Source organism: Dromiciops gliroides, chromosome 1 (genome assembly GCF_019393635.1).
Source record: "Dromiciops gliroides isolate mDroGli1 chromosome 1, mDroGli1.pri, whole genome shotgun sequence".
In the NCBI taxonomy this organism is placed as follows: Eukaryota; Metazoa; Chordata; class Mammalia; order Microbiotheria; family Microbiotheriidae; genus Dromiciops; species Dromiciops gliroides.
The window spans coordinates 706,464,963-706,485,358 of record NC_057861.1 but is presented as its reverse complement, the minus strand read 5'-3'; the positions used below and the strand labels follow the sequence as shown (position 1 = coordinate 706,485,358).

At 46.3% G+C, this 20,396-nt stretch overlaps 1 protein-coding gene across 1 annotated transcript in view; it reads right to left on the bottom strand.

The window, feature by feature from the left end:
* Positions 1-20,396, bottom strand: part of PLXND1 (plexin D1) — a 208,600-nt gene that overhangs the window by 132,532 nt on the left and 55,672 nt on the right. Inside the window, exons 3-6 of the mRNA XM_043976535.1 lie at positions 15,950-16,081; positions 10,654-10,754; positions 8,372-8,501; positions 4,289-4,466 (exon numbers count right to left, since the gene is read on the bottom strand). Of these exons, the coding sequence (XP_043832470.1) occupies positions 4,289-4,466; positions 8,372-8,501; positions 10,654-10,754; positions 15,950-16,081 (541 nt within the window). The remainder of the gene's footprint in view (positions 1-4,288; positions 4,467-8,371; positions 8,502-10,653; positions 10,755-15,949; positions 16,082-20,396) is intronic.

The window sequence follows — 20,396 nt, the reverse complement described above, 5'->3', positions numbered from 1 at the left end:
CCTGAGGCTGGGTTGTGCTAACAGGGCCGGGCACTCTCTTCAAGATGCTAAGGGGTTGAGATCCCTGGCTTCTTGCCCCCAGGTAGGGCCCCATAGGCTGATCCTGTACACAGGGCAATGAGAAATTCCTTGATTATTCCACTGTCTGGATGCCACAACTTACTACTTCAGCCCTTCTCTGATTATTTAAGGTGTTAGTCTGGTCTCCCCCCGGCTACAGTTTGGGTTCCCTGAGGACAGAACCCTTGGGTGCTTAATTCAATTCAACAATGTCTATCAATGTGTGATTGTGAGCTTTGCTGGGAGAATGTACAATTTGGTTAGTTAAGACTTGGTTCTTGCCCTCATGAAGTTTACAGTCTAATCAAGGGCTAACATGCATGCATTGAAAACTAATACATAATATATGATAAGTGCAAAACAGAAGACTCCATAAAGTCTAATGGGGATGGTCATTAACTGGAGAGGGGGATGCAGGCCAGGTAGGCTTCCTCAAAGTGTGTTGGGTAGCAATTTATTAGGTGAAAAGAGAATATTTCAACAGAGGGAAAAGATGGGAAAAAAGCAGAGGAGGGGGAAGAAGGAATGAAGGATTTATTCAGCATGGAGAGGGTAGAATAGCTTGATCAGAGCACAAGAAGACAAGCATTTAGTAAATACTTTCTCTGTGCCAGGCATTGTGCTAAGTGCCGGTGACCCAAAGAAGGAGTTCCATGACCTCAAGGAGTTCACATTCAAATGGCGGAGATAACATGAAACTAACAAAGAACATACAAGACACATACAGGATAGAAGGAAAGTAATCTTGGAAGGGAAGAATCTGGCAGTCGAGGAGTCTGGGAAACAAAGTCCTCCTACAGAAAGTGGGATTTGAGCAGGGTCTTGAAGGAATCCAGGGAAGCTAAGAGGCAGCATTGATAAGGGAGGGAATACCAGGCATGAAGGATATGCAAAGGCAGAGAGGTGGGAGAGGTAGTGGCGTATAGGAAGATGAACATGTAGGATCAGAGACTGGGAGCAGGGCAATAACATTTATTTTTTTAATTTATTTTTTAATTTTTGGCGGGCAATGGGGGTTAAGTGACTTGCCCAGGGTCACACAGCTAGTAAGTGTCAAGTGTCTGAGGCTGGATTTGAACTCAGGTCCTCCTGAATCCAGGGCAATGCTTTATCCACTGCTCCACCTAGATACCCCTGGTAATAATGTTTATAAGGTTGGAAAGGTAGAATGATGCTACACTGTGGAGGGCATCAGATGTCGGGAAAAAGAATTTGAATCTGCAGTAGGCATTAAGAAGCCATTGAAGGGGCAGCTAGGTGGAGCAGTGGATAAAGCATTGCCCTGGATTCAAGAGGACCTGAGTTCAAATCCAGCCTCAGACACTTGACACTTACTAGCTGTGTGACCCTGGGCAAGTCACTTAACCCTCATTGCCCCGGAAAAAAAAAAGAAGCCATTGAAGATTTTGGAGCAAAAGAACAATATGAATGGATATATGCATTGATTACTCTTATGAAGGATGGGTTAGAAGAGGGGAGGAAAAGTAGAGGTGAAAAGACCTAGAGTGACAGCAGCAGGAACAAAGAAGAAAACAGTGATGGAAGATGGGACTTAATAACATAATTGAGCAATCAATTAACATTAAGCACCAACTGTGTACTGAACACTTTGCTAAGCACTGGGGATACAAAAAGAGGGGAAAGACAGTCCCTGCCCTCAAGGGGCTTACAATCTGATGGGAGAGACAATATGCAAACAATTAGGCACAAAGAGTAGGACAGCCCCCAACATAGGCACTTAATAAAATCTGACTGATTGACCAATTGATTGATAAAGATAAACAGGAAGTAATTAAGAGAGGGAAGACTAGAATTTAGAGGGGATGGGAAAGGGATTTTAGTTGGGACTTAAAGGAAGCTAGGGATATGAGTGACATAAAAGGTGAGAGAGAAGGGTAAGTCAATAACAGGAAGATTTCAAACATGGAAGATAGGGTGAATGGTGGGAGAGTTGGCAGAAATAGTGAAGTCAGAAGAAGATGGTTTAAGGGGGAAAATCACAATCTAGAGCTCTAAACTCACTCATCCCCCAACTTAGTTGCATGGATTCATGCAAATCACCTCACTTTTCTGAGCCCCCGTTGTCTCATCTGTAAATTAAGAACAAGAATATCCAATGGACTGACTTTCCTGGGCTGTGTAAGGGTCAAATAACGGATGAGCAATGATGAAGTTTTATACATATATAAAGTATTAATGTAGCTTATACATGGTTATAGCAAGGTCTCTAGTATTGTACCCCAGGGATTTGTCTGTGGCCATATACCACTTGATATTTTTATCAATGACCTGGATAAAGACAGCACGATTATTAAATCTGAGGATGATACAAAGCTAGGAGGATAACTGACAGATTAGGGTGAGTCAAAACCAAAAAAAAAAATGTCTTGACAGGCAAAATCTAATAAGAATTCAAAAGGATAAATTTTTATGCAAGTCTTATTCTTGAATTTAAAAAATAAATTTACAAGTTCAAGATGGAGGAAGAATGGCTAGACAGCAAAAATTTTCTGAGGGGTTTAGTGAACTGCAAACTCAGTATGAGTCAACAGTATGATAACAGGACTCCAAAAAGAAAATTTCAACCTAGGCTGCATTAGGACACAGAAGAAAGACAGGTAATAATAACGCGACTGTAGGCTGCCCTGGTCAGACTGCCTCTTAATTACTACATTCAATTCCGGGCATCATATTTTAGGAATTACATTGACAAGTTGGTAAATGTCCAGAGAAGGCAACTAGAGTGGCAAAGGGCTGGGACTTCTTGCCTTATGAGGATCAGATGAGAAAGCAGGGACCCATCTTTGGGGGATCAAGGGAGAGGAAGAATTTGATAACTGTTTTCAAGTCTCTGAAGGGGATGTCCTATGGAAGAGTGATTAGACTTCTCTGTTTAATTACAGAACTCAGAACAGAGAACATAGAACACAGAAAAATCCAGGCCATTCCAAAGTGAAATGGGTTACTTCAGGAGGTGGTAAGCTTCATATCACTAGAGGTATTTAAGCAAAGATCAGATGACCACTTGCCAGGTATTCTTGACCAAATACAGGTTGGACCGGAGGGCCTCCGAGGCCCCTTTCAACTCTGAGATCCTGTAATTATATCTCCCAAAGCACCTAGCTCAATAAGCAGTTTCTGGTTTTCATATTTTATAATTGTTCCCTATTGTCACTTTTAGATAACTTATAATTTTGTCGTGGTTCAGTCATTTCAGTGGTGTCTGACTTTTTGTGACCCCATTTGGGGTTTTCTTGGAAGAGGTGCTGGATTGGTTTGCCATTTCCTTCTCCAGCTCCTTTTTCAGATGAGGAAACTGAGGCAAACAGGGTGAAGTGACTTTGCCCAGGATCACATAGTGAGTAAGTGTCTGAGGCCAGTTTGGACTTGGGAAGATGATGGCCAGCAGACACCTTGAAAAGATGAAGCCTAGAAGCTTGGCGGCTCTGACACCAACAGAGGCTTGCAACCGCCAACCAGCTGAACTCTGTCCAGCAGCCACCAAATAAGAGTAACAGAGAATAATGCCTGGCAGAGACTATGCACCACTTGAGACCAACAGAAGCAGCACGTTGACACCACTAGCAGACACTGATGGCATCTTAGGTGGAAGTTGTCCCTCCACATGTGTTCCCTTTGCGGGTGACCTTCCACACCTGTTCCCAAAGTGTGCCCACTTTTCCCATGGCTGGTATGTATTTGTGAGATAGTGTGTCCCTAGTTTATGGGAGGGAAATGTTCTATTGCTACTTTCCTCACTGTGATGTTTCATTAAATGTCCTTGCTTTGAACCAATTGTATTTTATCATTGACTAGTAAAAGGCCCTATGTGTGAGACAAAAGTAGCCTAAATACTACCTGTAAGCTCTCTAAGGTCCAGGACCTATCTTCTTTCATCTATGAGGTGGGCAGGTGGCCTGGGGTCAGAAGACCTGAGTTCAGATCTGGCTTTAGACACCGTAGAGGTGTGATCCTGGGCAAGTCACTTAACCTCTGTTCGCCTAAAATTTCCTCAGCTGTAAAGTAGGATAACAATAGCAGTTACTTGCAGGGTTGTTGCGAGGAGCAAATGAGGTATTTGTAAAGCACTTAGCATGTAGTAAGTGCTTTATAAACACAAGCTGTTGTTGTTGTTACTGTTATCTTCCCCGCCATACTCTGCTTGGGCTAGGCACATAGGAAGCAACCAATAGACCTAACCAGTTGATTGCCATGCATCAGGTCTTACCTTGGTCTGATGGAAATTCAGGGTACTTGTCCCTAGGAAGAAAATTGCAGTAAGCTATCTGGTGGCTGAAGTCTGGGCCAGGGACCCTGGCCACAGTGTGAACGCCATTCCCATAGTCACAGGCCATCTCCATCCCACTCAAACTGGGCATGTTGCCGCTGATCTGGATGATCATCCCCTAGAAATACATGTGACCAACAGGTGAGTAGTGACCTCCTTCTCCCTCCCCAACTTTCCAGTACACTGGCCACCCCCTTCTCTGGCTGGGAGCCCCAGATACAAATTCTGGGGAACCAGGGACATCAGAGAGATGAGGGGAGAGTGGCTTTGATAGGGTAAAAAAAGGTAAAATATTTTTCTCCTTTCTTCGATTATTCCCAGTCAGTCAATACTCATTTATTAAGTGTGTATGATGTGCCAAGCAATGAGCTAAATGCTGGGAATATAAAAGAGGTAAAAAATAGGCCCTGATCTCAAGAAGCTCCCAAACAATGGACTTATTCCCTTCTCACTAAGCCCACTCACTGCTAGGAGAGAAATCCCTAACTCCAGGGCCATCATCTCCTCATTCATTCCATTGAAGCACAAGCCAGCCTGCCCTCCTTGAGCCTCAGACCATCATCTTTCAAAAGGTCAGTGGGAGACAGACTCTGGCATAGTCAATATGGATTCAAAAGACCTAGATTCTAGTCCTGGCCCCTCTCTTCCCTTAGCTCTGTGGCCTTGGATAAATCATTTCACTTCTCCGGGTCTCAGTTTCCTCCTTTGTAAAGTAGGGCTAATAAAACTTGTCCTGCCTACCTCACAGAACTGAAACTCTTTGTGCACCACATTGCTCCCTATGAAGTTGGGGTCCATCTAAAGCTGGGCTGTTGGCAACCCCATCCAAGGCCAAAAAAATACCATCCTTCTTGGGGCAGCTAGATGGCGCAGTGGATAGAGCACTGGCCCTGGAGTCAGGAGGACCTGAGTTCAAATCTGGCCTCAAACACTTAACACTTACTAGCTGTGGGACCATGGGCAAGTCACTTAACCCCAATTGCCTCACTAAAAAAAAAAAAAATACCATCCTTCTGAACTACAAAAAGGGCGTCCTACAAAACAATCGAGTATGTATCGCAGCCCCCAAAAGAGCATTAGAATAAGAGTCTGGGACTTGGAGCAATAACAAAAGTGTGTTCATTTCCCATGGGTCTATCCTGGGCTCGTGTGTCAGGGAGACGGTTGGACAGAATGATCTCTAAGGTCCCTCTCAAGTCCAAGATCCTGGGATATACAATGTATAGCACAGACCTGAGGTCAGATCCTGCCTCCAACATTTACTAGCTTTGTGATCATGGACAAGACCCTCCCTTCTTAGTTAGTGAGTCAGTCAACACACACGTAAGGGCCTACTGCGTGCCAGGCACTAAGGGGATAACAACGATAAAACTACTCGCCTCATAAGATTCTCGGTAAACCTAAAAGCTGTGTCCAAGTGAGTTATTGTTATCACTGTCCCATAAGCACCATATCCAGCCCAGAGTTCTAGACTAATTTAGTCTGTTTCAACACTAGCATGATTTCCCACTCTTGTAGGGAGGGGGGAGTGACCCTCAACTCTTAGAGAATCCAAGCAGCAGATTGGGGTTAAGTGGACTTAGTTCAAAGGAGCAGAGTTTCAGGGGGCAGTGAGCCAAACCAGCTATTAGCAATAACTCTGTTAGCCTTAAAGCTCAATATGCCTTTGTAGACAGTCTTCATCCATCCCTCTGGCCAAATCTATTTATCACTTAGGATCAATGGGCCAACCCATTGGCGAACCCTTCCACTTTTAGCAAGGTTGGTTCTTAGTCACAGATATTGACTCATAGCATCCCAGATTTAGAGCTGGGAGAGACCTCTGATGTAGAATCCAACCTCTTCATTTTACAGATGAAGAAACTGAGGCAGGATTTGAACCCGGGTTTTCCAGGCCTAGTCTACTACACCAAATCAGCATTCTCCATTAGTAGGCCATTTGGTGTTGGATGGGACCACGAGCAGGTCCACACCCAAAGCCCCTTTCAGTCTGATGGACCCCAAGAAAGCCCAGTATCCATTAGACTCTCCTTTCAGAGTCTGGGTTTATCACAAGGAAGCCTCATATCAGGATGCCAGAGGAGATATGGAGACCAATTGCCTCCACTTATTTACAGAAGAGAAACCTGGGGTCCCCGGGGAGAAAACAACTCCGGGGTCAGGAAGAGAGGGAGTGGGGGCACCTGTGGCTGGTGAGGGCTATGCCAGCTGGGTCCTCTGCCTGAGTCACAGACCCTTGAGGGTTCTCAGGAGTTCCCAGCCTGGAGGCGCTTTCAAAAAGAGATGTCTTCATTCTGTTCTCTTTTGACAGCCATTGCCTAAATACCAAGTAGGTGCTGCCTATCTGCTGCAGACGGCAGGGCTTCGGAGAATGAGTGCTATGGGGAGGGGGGCTTTTCAGCAGCACAGCAAGAGCTGAAGAACTGTCCCTTTCTCACTGGGGGAGAGCGAGAAAAGTATCACCCGGCAGCAGCTTCGTGAGAATCATCTGTTCGTTTGAATGCAAAATAGCAGGTTGGCATTTGGCGGTTTTGCAAATATTGACTCCTACATTTCTGGGCTCCCAAAAAAGAAGAGAAAGGGAAAAAAATTGCCAGGAATGCTAGGGCTCTGGAGGCGGGTTGTCCATCGTCCCTGGTCCACCCCCATCTGCCTGGTGGTGGTCTGGGGAAGTGCCCGCCTGCCCCTCCCTGCCTCGGGCAGGTTTCAATGAGAGAATGGTTGTTTCTTGGGAACAAAACCAGACCCTTAGCACGGCTTCCAGTCCAAGCCAAACCACTGTGGCTCCCAGAGGCACCCAGGGTTCAAGGGGTCATTATTGTACATCACAAGGAGAAGCCTGGGAGACGTTGAGTTGGCCGTGGGATGGGCCCAATTGCCATGCAAAGCAGAGCGCAACCATGAGACCCTGCTCCCTTGGCAGAAACTGCATGTATGCATGCATGTATGTGTGTGTGTGTATGTGTGGCAGGGTCAAATCCTGGCTCTAACACTTTCTTTCTTTCATGTGTGTATACATATATATGTGTGTGTACACATAGACATACACATATATACATACACACATATGTATATATACATATATATGTATATGACCATGGGCAAGGTCCTTCATTTTGGGGGGGAGGGTCTCAATTTTTTCCTCTGTAAAATGGAATGGTTGGACTAGGGGAACTTGATCTTTCAGTTATAAGGTCTTATGAGCCTCTCCTTGACTTTCCTAAGCCCCCGTGCAACTATGGGCAAGTTACTTAATGTCTCTAGGTCTCGGTTTTGTCATCTGTCAAATGGGTATGACAATTCCTCACAAGGATCTCGTGAGGATGAAATGAGATAATAATACATAATATATTTAATAAAGGGAAGTGCTATAAAAATGATGAAGCCTTTAGTGACATGAAGGATTACAGTGAGGGTGTACAGGAGGTTCATTTAGTCACCTGGGAGAGTTACTGTTAATGCCCCTAAGGGAGGGGGGAAGGGAAGGAAGGAAGGAGAGATAAAATTTGGAACTCACAACTATAAATAAAAATATTTATTATAAAAAAAAGAGTTACTGCTAATGACTGGTTTGGCCCCGCTGTGTCCGATGTTTTCTAGTCATCAGAATGGCGGGCTTAGCCCTACCTCAGACTCTGGTTCTAGGACCATCCATTGATGGTGGAGGTGGGGACATATCAGAATCACTAGGCTAAGATTGAATGGACCTGGGATCATCAACCTTAGCACTGGGCCTGCTAACCAGGTCTTCCTGATTCTAGACTTAAGTTTTTTTTTTTTTTTCAGGACAATGAGGGTTAAGTGACTTGTCCAGGGTCACACAGTAAGTGTCAAGTGTCTGAGACCGGATTTGAACTCAGGTCTTCCTGAATCCAGGGCCGGTGCTTTATCCACTGTGCCACCTAGCTGCCCCCTAAACCTAGTATTCTAACCACTCTATCTTACTACCTCTCAGCAAGTTGGTGGTCTTCCCCAACTTCCTGTTCCCCAGCTCCCTCCAATCCTTGTCTATTGCATATTTACCGAATACTCCTGGTGGATATTGATTTCTGAGGGCAGGATGGTCATGGATGGGCAGCGCTGGATACCCTCACTGGCACTGGTCCAGAAGTGGGGTTGACTGGAGTTGATACACTCATGCTGGAGGGAGCATCTGTAACCAGGTGGGTAGAGAGAAATACTTACTAGGCATTAAATCTAAGCCTGAGCCTACTCCATCCCTGCCCATCTCTCCACTAGACCCTTCCAGTATACCCCGTGGAACAGCTGTGAACAAACTCCCCTGTAGCCTGGACCACTCCTATGAGCCTTCTTTCTGGCCTCACCCCTTCCTCTAACCTATACTTGGCTCTTCCCTGGTCACCCCTCTTCCCTTGCAATCCTTCCCAATGGACACTTCTCTTCCCATTGGCCCAGAATCTCAGAGAGAGAAAAAGACAGATTCCTTGCTTGCTCTTGCTGAGTCAAGATCACCTTTCCAAGCCTAGCTAGGAACAGCTCTGATCAAGGAGCAGGAACTTGTAAATACTTTGTGTCTCAGGGTTAGAAAGGACTTCAGAGACTGCCATCTGGGCCAACCCATTTCTGAATGAGAATCCCTTCTACAATATACCCCATAAGTGCTTACCTGGCCTTGCTTACTTCTCAAGGCAGCCTACTCTATTTTTCATCTTTTTTGTTTGCTTATTTTCAGTCATGTCCAAATCTTTGTGACTCCACTTAGGGTCTTCTTGGCAAAGCTACGGGAGTGGTTTGTAATTTCCTTATCCAGCTCATTTTCCAGATGAAGAAACAGGCAAACAGGGTGATGTGACTTGCTCAGGGTCACACAGCTAGTAAATGTCCAAGGCCAGATTTGAAATCAGGAAGATAGAGGCTTCCTGACTCCAGACCCAGCCTTCTATCCCCTGTACCATCTAGCTGTCCACATTCCACTTTGCAGTAGCTCTAATCAGTAAGAGATTTTTTCTTTCATCAAGACTAATTTGTCTCCATCAAATTTCTATCCACTACTCCAGGTTCTAGCAGAACAAGTCTAATCCCCCTTTCTGTGTGACATCCCTTTGAATACTTGACCACAGCTGTCCTATTTCCCTTAAGTCTTTTTACCTCCAGGCTAAATAGCCCCACTTCCTGACCCGCCATCTTGGGTGTCCTCCAGACACTCACCAACGTTCTTTCTAAAATAAGACCGACTGAGCCCCCTAACACCAATTTCAGATAAATATCTATCTTGGCACATTGCCCCCTTTTATTTTGGCAACAACAATTTTGAAAAAATCAGATGTGTTAAGACTTTGCACTTCATCCTAGGAAATTTTGTCTTGCTAGATCCATCCTTGTGGTCTAATCTATTGAGATCCTTTTGGATCCTGGCTCTGTCATGTCAGGTAACTGCTTTATGTCAACAGTAAATTTGATCAGCATGCCATCTCTGCCTTTTCCCAAGTCATTGATAAAAATGCCCAACAGGAATCAGGTCAAGTATAGGTCTGAGTCACTTTATTTTAAGTTGACCTTCCCCCTGACCCATCAACGAATACTCTGGATCCAACCACTCAACCAGGTCAAAATCCACCAAATTCATAAGTGTCTTCATCAGGTCCACTAGAAGAATTTTACAGACTTTATCAAATACTTGTGTTTCTAGTAATCTGGGGAATTTATATCTGTAGCCTTCCTTGCAGCTCTTTTCCTGATGTCTTCAAAGGGAATCTAGTTTATACCATATCTAATGTACCTAGAAAGTGATCATCCAGCCTTTGCCTGACAACCTCCAATAAAGGGAAACTCACTACCTTCCGAGTCATTCTTCTTCCTCTTGAATCCGATCTCTGCTTTTTACCTTCCGTGTGACCTTGGGCAAGTCACTTCTAGCATCATAAAGTGAGAGTTAGAAGGGCTTTCAGAAGTCAGCTAGTCCGCCTTCCTCATTTTATAGATGGGGACACCAAGGCTAAATGACACACAGATTGTAAATTGTGGAAATGTCATACAACCCTAAATCCAGCATTTTAACTGCTGCCTTAAGCTTTCCCCTCTAGAAAATGGGGGGGGGGGGCTAGATTAGATGATGTTCAGGTTCCCTTCCAGCTATAAATCTATGCTTCTGCCAGGCCCTTGTGGACAGCTCTAATCATTAGGAAGCGCTTCCTGACATTGAGCTTTTGTCTCTTTGTAGCTTTTCACACTGACCTTCAGTTCCCATAAATGCCCTACCCCCAGAGGACCAATAGGCAACCCAGCCCTTCCTTCTCTGGTCCCAGTTCCCAATGGCTGACCCCCCTGTTCCCCAGGAATCGTACCTGGTCTCCATGGCGCACCAGCCGCAGTAGGCATCCTCTGCCGCCAGGCAGTCTGTGCAGGTTGTGTACTGGTCACACACAGCGACCTTCACTCTGGCCATCTGGACCCAAGAACACAAGTCAGTCACCCCTCAGAAACGGGCTCCCTGACTACAGGAAGCTTTTCCTGACTACTCAGGGCTCCACTAATCTTCCTATAGTCTCCCAAATTCCGATTTCACTCAGAACATGCTGCCTTTTTACTATTAAAAGCTAAAAACCAATAAATATTTAATAAAAGAGCCTACTATGTGCAAGGAAGCTTGGTGCTGAGGATGCAAAGATCAAACAGCCGTGGCCTTGGAAGGTTTTCCAATCTAGTAAGGTGAACAGGGCAATGACATACTTATTAAATAGAATATCAGCTCCTTGAGAGCAGGGAATTGTCATTTTTGTCTTGTTATCCCTGGAGGCTAACACATAGTGAGTATTTAATATATGCCTGTTGATTGACTAATTGATGAGCATTGGGTGGAATGGAATCAGAGCAAAACAGATATCCAGTCCAAGTGCTGCAAGAAAATTGGCAGCTAGCCAGCATGGTGGACAGAGTGCTGGACTTGGAATCAGGACCACTTGAGTTCAAATCTTCCCTCAGATACTCACTAGCTGTGCGACCCTGGACAAGTCACCTAACCTCTGTTTCCTCATCTGTATAATGGGGTCAATATCTATCTCATAAGACTGATATAAAGATCAAATGAGATAACACAGGTAAAGGGCTTTGTAAACCTTAAAGGGGCTATATAAATTCTACATCTAAATCTAATTCTAATTCTAAATGATCATCATCTTCTTCGTCTTCTTCTTCTTCTTCTTCTTCTTATTATTATTATTATTTGAGGAGTCAGACATCCTTTTCAGCTGGGGTTGGGGATGGAGGGGAGGATCAGGACATATTTCATAGAGCCTAGCACTACATCTGGGCTTTGAGGGAAAAGAATTTCAACCAGCTCAGAGGAGGAGAGAATAGATTCCAGGTGTAGAAAGTGCATGTGTATGGAGCTAGGAGAAGGCAGGACAAGATTTAGGAATAGTTAGAAGTCCAGACTGATTGGAAAGCAGAACTCATGAAGGGAAACAGAGTAAGCTAATGCTGGAAAATTTGGCTGAGCCCAGCTTTGGAAGGTGAATAATGAATGCTAAGCTGAGGAGCAGCTTATATATTTTATTTTATTTTATATACAATGGGGAGCCCCTGAAGGATTTTGAGGAGGGGAGTGCCAATGTCAGACCTGTGCTTTAGGAAGGATTTAGGATGGATTGGAGACAGGAGCAAACAGTGAGAAATTATTAGGGGGTCCAGGGAAGAAAGAATGAGGGCCTGAGCAATAGAAAGGCGGAACAAGAGGAGAGAAGGAATGAATGTAATAGACACAACCAAGCATATGTCACCTAAATGGATGTGGGGGAATGGGTGGGGGAGGAAAAAGTCCCAGATGACCTTGGGGTTTTGGGCCTGGGCGCCCGAGAGTATGGCTTATTTTGGAACAGAGTCCAGGCCCCTCCCTACCCACATGAGTCCCACTTAGTGGTCCCACAGGCTGACACCCTGGGTGGCCAGCTCTGGCCAGCTCTGGCCAGGACTCCCAGAAGACTCTGGAGTCCAGTCAGGGCTAACAGTCACTGATATGTTTCAGTATAAGGAGTCTTAAGAATGCTCCTTTCCCCCAAATTCCACCCCCCCCCAGCCAGGGATCAAGTCTGAAATCCCCACCATTCCTCTAGACTAAGGCATTGAGGAGCCTGGTTTAATAAAAAAAAAACAGTCACTGTCATTTGGGGAGGGAAAATGCCCAGTCATGATCAGCTCTTAATCCTAGAGCTGGACCTATTTTCTTAGTTTTGCGTGGTGTGCAGTACAATGGAAAGGGTGTTGGGTATGGAGTTCTTCCCTGATAGAACATAGGCTCCTTGAGGAAGGGCCTGTCTCATATTTATCTTTGTATCTCCAGAGCCTGGTATACAACAGGTGCTAAATAAGTGCTTGGTGATTGATTGGCCTGGAATCCTGGCCCTGTCACTTACTATTTGTGTAGTAACTACAGGAAAATCACTTAACCTCACAGCTTCAGGTTACTCATCTATAAAATGGGGATAATAATACTCAGAGTACCTATCTCATGGGGCTGTTGGTAAATCTAAATGAAACAATGTGTAAAAATCGCTCAATTACTCCTCTTCCTCCTACTCCATTCAATAAACATTTATTAAGCACCTACTCTGTGCCAGGCACTGTGATAAATGCTCTGGATAGAAAAAAAAGCAAAAGACAGTCTCTGCCCTCAAGGAGTTGCTCATCATCATCTTTTTTCCTTTTTTCTTTTCTTTCTTTCTTTTTCTTCTTCTTTTCCTTTCTGTTTTTCTTCTTTCCTTTTCTTATTTCTTCTTCTTCTTCTATGACTACGACTACGATGACGACTATGATGACGACGACTACTACTACCTGTGTGACCTTGGGCAAGTCAGGGTGGACCTTGAAGGATGGACAGAACTTTGGCAGGCTGAGATTGGGGGAGGCAGGGCCTGATGTGAAGGATTAGAAAGGATCCTGGGTTTAGAATCAAGAGAATCCAAGATCCTAATCTGAGCCCTATCATTCTCTATCTGTGTGACCTTGGATGAGTCATTTTACTCTCTGAAACTCAATTTCTGCTTCTATAAAATGAAGAAATTGGATTAGACGATCCCCAAGATCCCACCCAGCAGCTCTCAATTCTGTGATCCTATGAGCTGGAGATCACAGGTAGAGGGGCTGGCATGAGCAAAGGCCTGGAAGCCAGAAAGTGTTGAGAAAGCAGCTTTGGGAATGCAAGTCATCCAATCTGGCTGAAGGAAAGGGAGAAGGTAAGTGAGGTTGTAAAGGACCAGATCATGAAGGGCCTTGAATGCAAGGCTCAGACTTTGGTTTTTGTCCTCTAGACAGAAGGGAGTTACTGAAGTTTGTTGGGCAGGAGAGTGTCACAAAATAGTGCCTCAGGAAGAAATTAAGCTCTAGCCACATCCCAACTGTGCAGAGGGCCAACCATACTATTATCACACGGCTATAAAGACCATAGAACATAGAGCAAAATGGGGCCTTAGTGATCCAAATGCCACATTCTACTGATAAGAAAACAGAAGTGAGGTGACTTAGCCTCACAATGTCATAGTGGCAATAATCAGCAGAACCAGAATTTGAACCCAGGCCCCCTGACTCCGAAGCCTACTTTCGTCATCTGAATTTTACAGATAAGAAAACTGATGCTCAGAGGTGATTACACAGCTAGTAAACGGTAGGGCCAGGGTTCAGACCCGGGCTTGCTGGCTCCCAATCCAGTGCTCTTTCCACTACCCCACACGGCCTCCCTGGGGCTCCCTCCTCTCTTGTGGGTAGAATGATCATAAGCACTTATTCCTGGACAGTCAGGTTTGTGGAAAGCCTGGGCGTGGGGTGGGGGAGGAGGTTGGGAACAGCAGTCAGTCCTCTCTGAGGTCCAGGACACCCTGTCCAAAGGCAGGAGGCTAGAGTCCTGGGGCTCGGGCCAGCAGGAGCTTTGAGCTCCTTGGCAACGGGGCCTGAACTTGGGGCCCTGTGCAGCCTCACTGTCTGGCTGCAGAGGAGGAGGGAGCGGGCGAGATGAAGACAATGATAAGTAGTTGCTTAGCCCAGCGTGGCCGGTCTGGAGGGAATTATGGTCAGAAAATAAAAATATAAAATTAGTGGTTCTTGCTTTTGTTTCGACAGATTAAAACCTAATTTAAACCAGAGCTCGACTCCTCTCTGGCCAATCAGAGCTCTCCGAGGAGAGGTAATGGAGGGGACCACTCTCCCTTACCCCAGGTAGTGTGGGGCAGAGGGCAGGGAACCAGGTACTTAGACCTGCCAGCACTCAGGGGAACCCTTTACCTGCCTAGGTCTCAGTCTATCCAACGGTAAATGGGGAGGATGATGCAGGCTTTGAGATCCTACCTCTGGGCAGTCAATCCAACCTTCTTTAGGATGCTTTCCTGGATCACACCAGCCCATGGGGATCTTTCCCTTCTCTGAATTCCTACCACATCGACTACCTGTCATCTTTATTTTGCTACTCACTCACACAGTGTCTTGTTCTATAATTGCTCACTTGAATTTCTCGGGGCTCATTTGAACCAGTCAGAATAGTGAAGCTGAGGAGGCCTGAGGGTCTAGAGGGGAGTGGGGCCTCTGAGGGGTCCTAGAACCATAGAGTCGGACCTTTGGGGCTTGGGGTTCATCTGTCCGACTCCTTGGCAGAGGAGGAAGCTACGGTGCCCAAAGTCACACAGCCAGTGAGTGTGGGATTCAAACTTGGGCCTTTTGACTCTAAGCCCAGTGTTCCTGTCCTTGCTCTTTGGTCCAGGGCTCTCTAACCTGAGGAATGAGAACACAAGCGGGGCTGGAGGGGGGGAGCACGATGCTTGCAGGATCGTTGTCTCCATTCCATTTAACAAGCATTTATTAAGCACCTACTATATGCCAGGCATGCTAGACCTTAGGGATGTAGAGACAAAAAACAACAACAGTCCTTCCCCTCAGTGCGCTGATCTTCTATTAGAAGAACACAATAAGTACACAAATAAGTCAAGAAGAAGTGTGTATGAGTAATTTCAGGAGGGTGAGAATGGGTAAATGAGGTGAGGTCTCAGGTTTTGGTTTTGGTTTATTGGAGCTGGTAGCTGGGTTGTGCTCTGACACAGATTTAGCCCCCAATTCCTCATTCAAGCTTGGGGACTCTATCCTAGAGAATAGGAGAGGACATCTGGACAAATGAGCTGGCAAACAGACCTGTCATTGCCTCATATCCCGGGCATGAAGACTCGGCCTCAAAGCATGTGCTAGTGGAAAATATCTTAGACCACGACCCCCAACAGACAAAACTCCCCCAGAACCGTCCCCCAGCACCCAGATGTCATCTCTTATGTGACTGTATCTAAGGGGAGGTCAGGAGTCAACCGTTTCCCTCTCTCTTTTTTTTATTATTATTATTTTTTTTAGTGAGGCAGTTGGGGTTAAGTGACTTGCCCAGGGTCACACAGCTAGTGTAAGTGTTAAGTGTCTGAGGCCAGATTTGAACCCAGGTACTCCTGGCTCCAGGGCCGGTGCTCTATCCACTGTGCCACCTAGCTGCCCCCTTTCCGTCTCTAAGGGGATCACCAGCTGCCCTTCCAGTTGGGAAGATTCATCCCTGAGACATTTCACCAACCCATGGTGGGGATGGAGCCCCTAGGGAGGGGCAAGGTTGGGGAGGTTTCTTACCTGGTGGGAGGTCATCACGTAAAGGTAGCTGGGATCTGAGGGATCAAACTGCATGACGTGGTGCACCGCTTCCCCATAAGCCACCGTGATAGACTTCCTGCTCATGATGTGCATGGTATTGTTCAAGTTAATCTGCCAAGAAAGTAGAATGGGGAGCCCAAGGCAATTAGGGTAATTTTGGTAACTGGAAATCTGCCCATAAAGTAGGGTTAGGACTGAAGAGCTATTAGGGTGATTTTGGTGAGGAGTAACCTCCTCAGAGAGAACAGAAGGGGAAAAAATACATGTTTTCCAAAGTGGAGAAACATGACATCTTATGAAGGCTTTGGCATTTACCATCATTAGGACATCATTTCTCTGACCAGGAAGGCGAAAGAAACTTCTAGCTTGCCTATAACAGCTGTCCCCAGAATGCACCATACTTACTTTCACCTCTGACATCATCAGCATCCCTTGTGCCTGGAAAGTCCTCCCATTTCCTCTGCCTTATCCAAATCCTACCCATCCAATGAGGCTCAGGAGGTCATCCATAGACCCTCGGAGGTCATTGAGGCCTATGGGATGGATCCCCTCTGGACCATCCTCAGCAAGTTGTCACTATTTTATCTTCATTAGCAGCCCTCCCCAAGAGGAGAAATGCAGCATCAGCCAGGGTAGCTCATTTCTATCATCTCTTCAAATAGAAGATATAATGTAAAGGAAGAAACAAAACAATGAGTTTGGAGTCAGAGGAAGTGGGTTTGAATCACAACAGCTATTCACCACCTCCTGGCTAAGTCCCTTTACTATTCTGGGCATTATTTGTAAAATCAGGGTGTTGGGGCAGCTAGGTGGCACAGTGGATAAAGCACCGGCCCTGGATTCAGGAGGACCTGAGTTCAAATCTGGCCTCAGACACTTGACACTTAACTAGCTGTGTGACCCTGGGCAAGTCACTTAACCTTCATTGCCCTGCAAAAAATAAATAGATAGATAGATAGATAGATAGATAGATAGATAGATAGATAGATAGATAAAATACCTTATCTGCACTATGACCGCCAAATATTTGAAGACAACCTTCAGGTTCTCCTCAAGAGTAGAGACATACCAGGGCCAGTTTTTATCAGCTGGTAAGAGCCAATCGTTAAATTTTTACTGGGAGTACTTGGGCCTCAGAAATGGGTAAATGCTAAAAATGCTGATTAGATTTAAGAGTGTATCATGGGAGCAGCTAGGTGGCATAGTGGATAAAGCACCGGCCCTGGATTTAGGAGTACCTGAGTTCAAAATCCGACCTCAAACACCTGACATTTAACTAGCTGTGTGACCCTGGGCAAGTCACTTAACCCTCATTGCCCTGCAAAAAAAAAAAAAAAAAAAAAGAGTGTATCATGGATTTGTCCCTCCCCGCCCCCCCCCCCAGCTATTCTTAAACATTTATCAGGATACCCACATCCCTAAATCTCCTCACACTAGACATTACCAGCTCTCTCTCTTTTTTGGGGGGGGGGCACAAGGCAATGAGGGTTAAGTAACTTGCCCAGGGTCACACAGCTAGTAAATGTCAAGTGTCTGAAACCACATTTGAACTCAGGTCCTCCTGAATCCAGGGCCGGTGTTTTATTTACTGCGGCACCTAGCTCCCCCCCCACTACCAGCTCTTTTAACCAATTTTTGAATCCCTTAGCCGTGCTGGTGGGCAGCCCCGCTGGGCATGTTCCAGCTGTCCTGTCTAAAATGGGATGGCACAGTTCTCCAAGTGTGTCTGAGCAGGGCAAGGCTGCCACTTTCCTCCTTCTGCAGAACTGGGTTCTGCAGTTGGTGAAGGGCTGCCTTGTTATACAAGGCATGGGACAAAGCACAGTCCAAGAAAGTACAGAATACTGGGGGACTTGATTGCAGCAGATGAGGAAAGGGCCTTGGTCCCCTCCATCATTGAGTATGGATGAGTAAGACATCTGGGACGAGACACAGGGTTTGGATTACAGACCCAGAGAGTAGGAGGAACAGAGAGTCCAGCTAGGCCAGAGGCCCAGTGTTCTTTCCTCTACTGTCCCATGCAGCTCCTGACAGCCAGCCAGACTCCCCCAGCTGACCAGCTAACAAAGGAGAGACCTTGAGATTTGGGAGGGTGGTTGAGTCGAGTTGCCTCTCCTGTTCCAAGGCCTGCCGTCCCCTCCACCCCGGGTGCCCAGACAACTCTGATGAAATGTGTTTGTGTTATCTTCAAAGAAACAAACAAACGGGTCGTTTCCAGGCCCCCTCCCTGCCCTCCCCACCAATCAGTCCCACGCAACCCCCAGATCAAAGCTCCTTCCCTGTCACTAGCAGAGTAAAAGGGGAGCCCCCCTAGTCCCTTCTGCACGCCAGCCAAGACAGTGTCAGCCACGTCCCTGGCACTCGCTCCTGCAGTGGGCCAGAGAATGAGGTAAGAGTCAGAGAGGGAGCAGCAGCTTGGGGAACAAAATCCTGGCCAAGTGCAGGCTGGGGAAATGGGAGTGTGTTCTCTGCAGCAAGGACTGGGGCAGGCCAGAGAAGCATCTGCCCCAGGGCTCTGCCATAACCCATCCGGCTTCCTCCAGGGGATTTCCCAGGGCCTGCTTTCAGCACCAGACTCCCTTGGAGACCCAACCCCACTTTCTCCCTACTCCCCTACAGACACCAGATGACATCTTCTCTCCTCCTCCTCTTGGAAGCCAGTCAAACTCCCACTCGTGTCCAGGTGCCATCTCTGCCTGGACAGGTCCCTGAGTTATGACCTACAGGGAGCCTCCTGTATCCTTGGTTAACTCGAAACCCCCAAGGTACAAGGGCTTCTGGTTAGACATCTGTGGATGAATTAGATTAGCAGCATCTGAGTCAATTATCCCGGGCTGCATGTCTCTAATGGAGGTTCTGCAGATGAGGCTGATTTTCCCTGATAGGATAATGGCTGTGGAGCTGTTAATCCTGCAGAAAGGTGTAGAGGGGTTTGAGGGGCCAGTCCCTACCCTGCCTCACAGTCTGTCCCCTGCCAAGCTTCGAAGGCTTCCACACAGCCCAGGCTTGGCCCATTCCTCTACTTAAGACCCTTGGCCAGGCAACGGTGGGGAAAGACTTTGGGTTCTGGATTCCCCCATCTCCTTCAATGGCACAGGCAGACAGGCAGGGAGGGAGATGGGGGGAGGGGGTGGGTTATTGGATTCACTCTTCTCTCTTCCCAGCATTTCAATTCCTGAGACCACATTATGGGCTACCACTGCCTCCAGGAATGTGACCACCTGGGACTGAGGTCAAGCTGGCTGCCTAGAATGCTACAGTGGGAAGAACACTGGCTTCCCAGGCTGAGGACCTGGGTTCAAAACCGTACCTTTGCAACCTAATATCTGTGTGACCTTGGGCTCCTCCCAAGGTCTTCAGTTTCCTCAACTAAGAAAAAAATGAGAGAGTTGGTCTAAATGACTTCCAAAGTCCCTTCCAGCTCTAGACCTTAGAGTTTCTAAGGTGCAAAACAAATCAAAACCTTGGAAACAAAAAAAGGAAGTTGACGATGTATCATGATAATAATAATAATAATTCGCACTATATATGTATATGTATAACGAATATATGCGTATACATATATAATCTCATTTGATCCTCACAACTCTATGAAAGAAGTGCTAACACACCCACATTTTACAGATGAAGAAACTGAGGCTGGGACATTATGTGATTTGAGCAGGGTCGCTGAGCTATAAGTATGCAAATTTTGGGTCTTCCTGACTCCAATCCAGTGCTCTATCCCCTGGGCCTGCCATCGGGAAGACTCTGGATGGAGAGCTATGGAGATCCGATGGGATCTGCCAATCCTTCCACTCTCGCCCCTGCCCCTGCCAGGTCTTGGCTACCAGGATGACCAGTCCACAGGTGGATCGACTCTCTCTCTCTCTCTCTCTCTCTCTCTCTCTCTCTCTCTCTCTCTCTCTCTCTCTCTCTCTCTCTGTCTTTCTCTCTGAGGAGGAAAAAGGCTGAGGGGGTGGGGAGGGAAAGGAGGGAAATAGGAGTGGGCCTTTCACTTCAATGGGCTTTTCAAAACTGATCCAATCAAGGCCAGAATTTACTGGCGAGGCCCTGCTACTAATCAAATGCCATACAATCAGATTTCTAACTGATGAACTCCTGTATTAGCCATGCTCCCTGGTCTGGGCGGGCAGCTCAGAGACCTTAAATTGTGATTAATGCTCAGCACCGACAAGTGTCGGAAATCACTGCATGTGAGCTATGGTTTGGAGCAGGATGTGATCAGAGATAGCCATCCATCCGTCCATCAGTCAATCAATCAACAAGCCTTTATTAAGCCCCTGTTATATACTAGGCACTGGTAAATTCTAATGGAGGAGAAATAGTCACAGAACTATATACAGGATAAGAATAATGTGAACAAGGAGAAATAAATACAAAGTAATTAAATGCACAGCACCAGCATTCAAGGGGGATCGGGAAA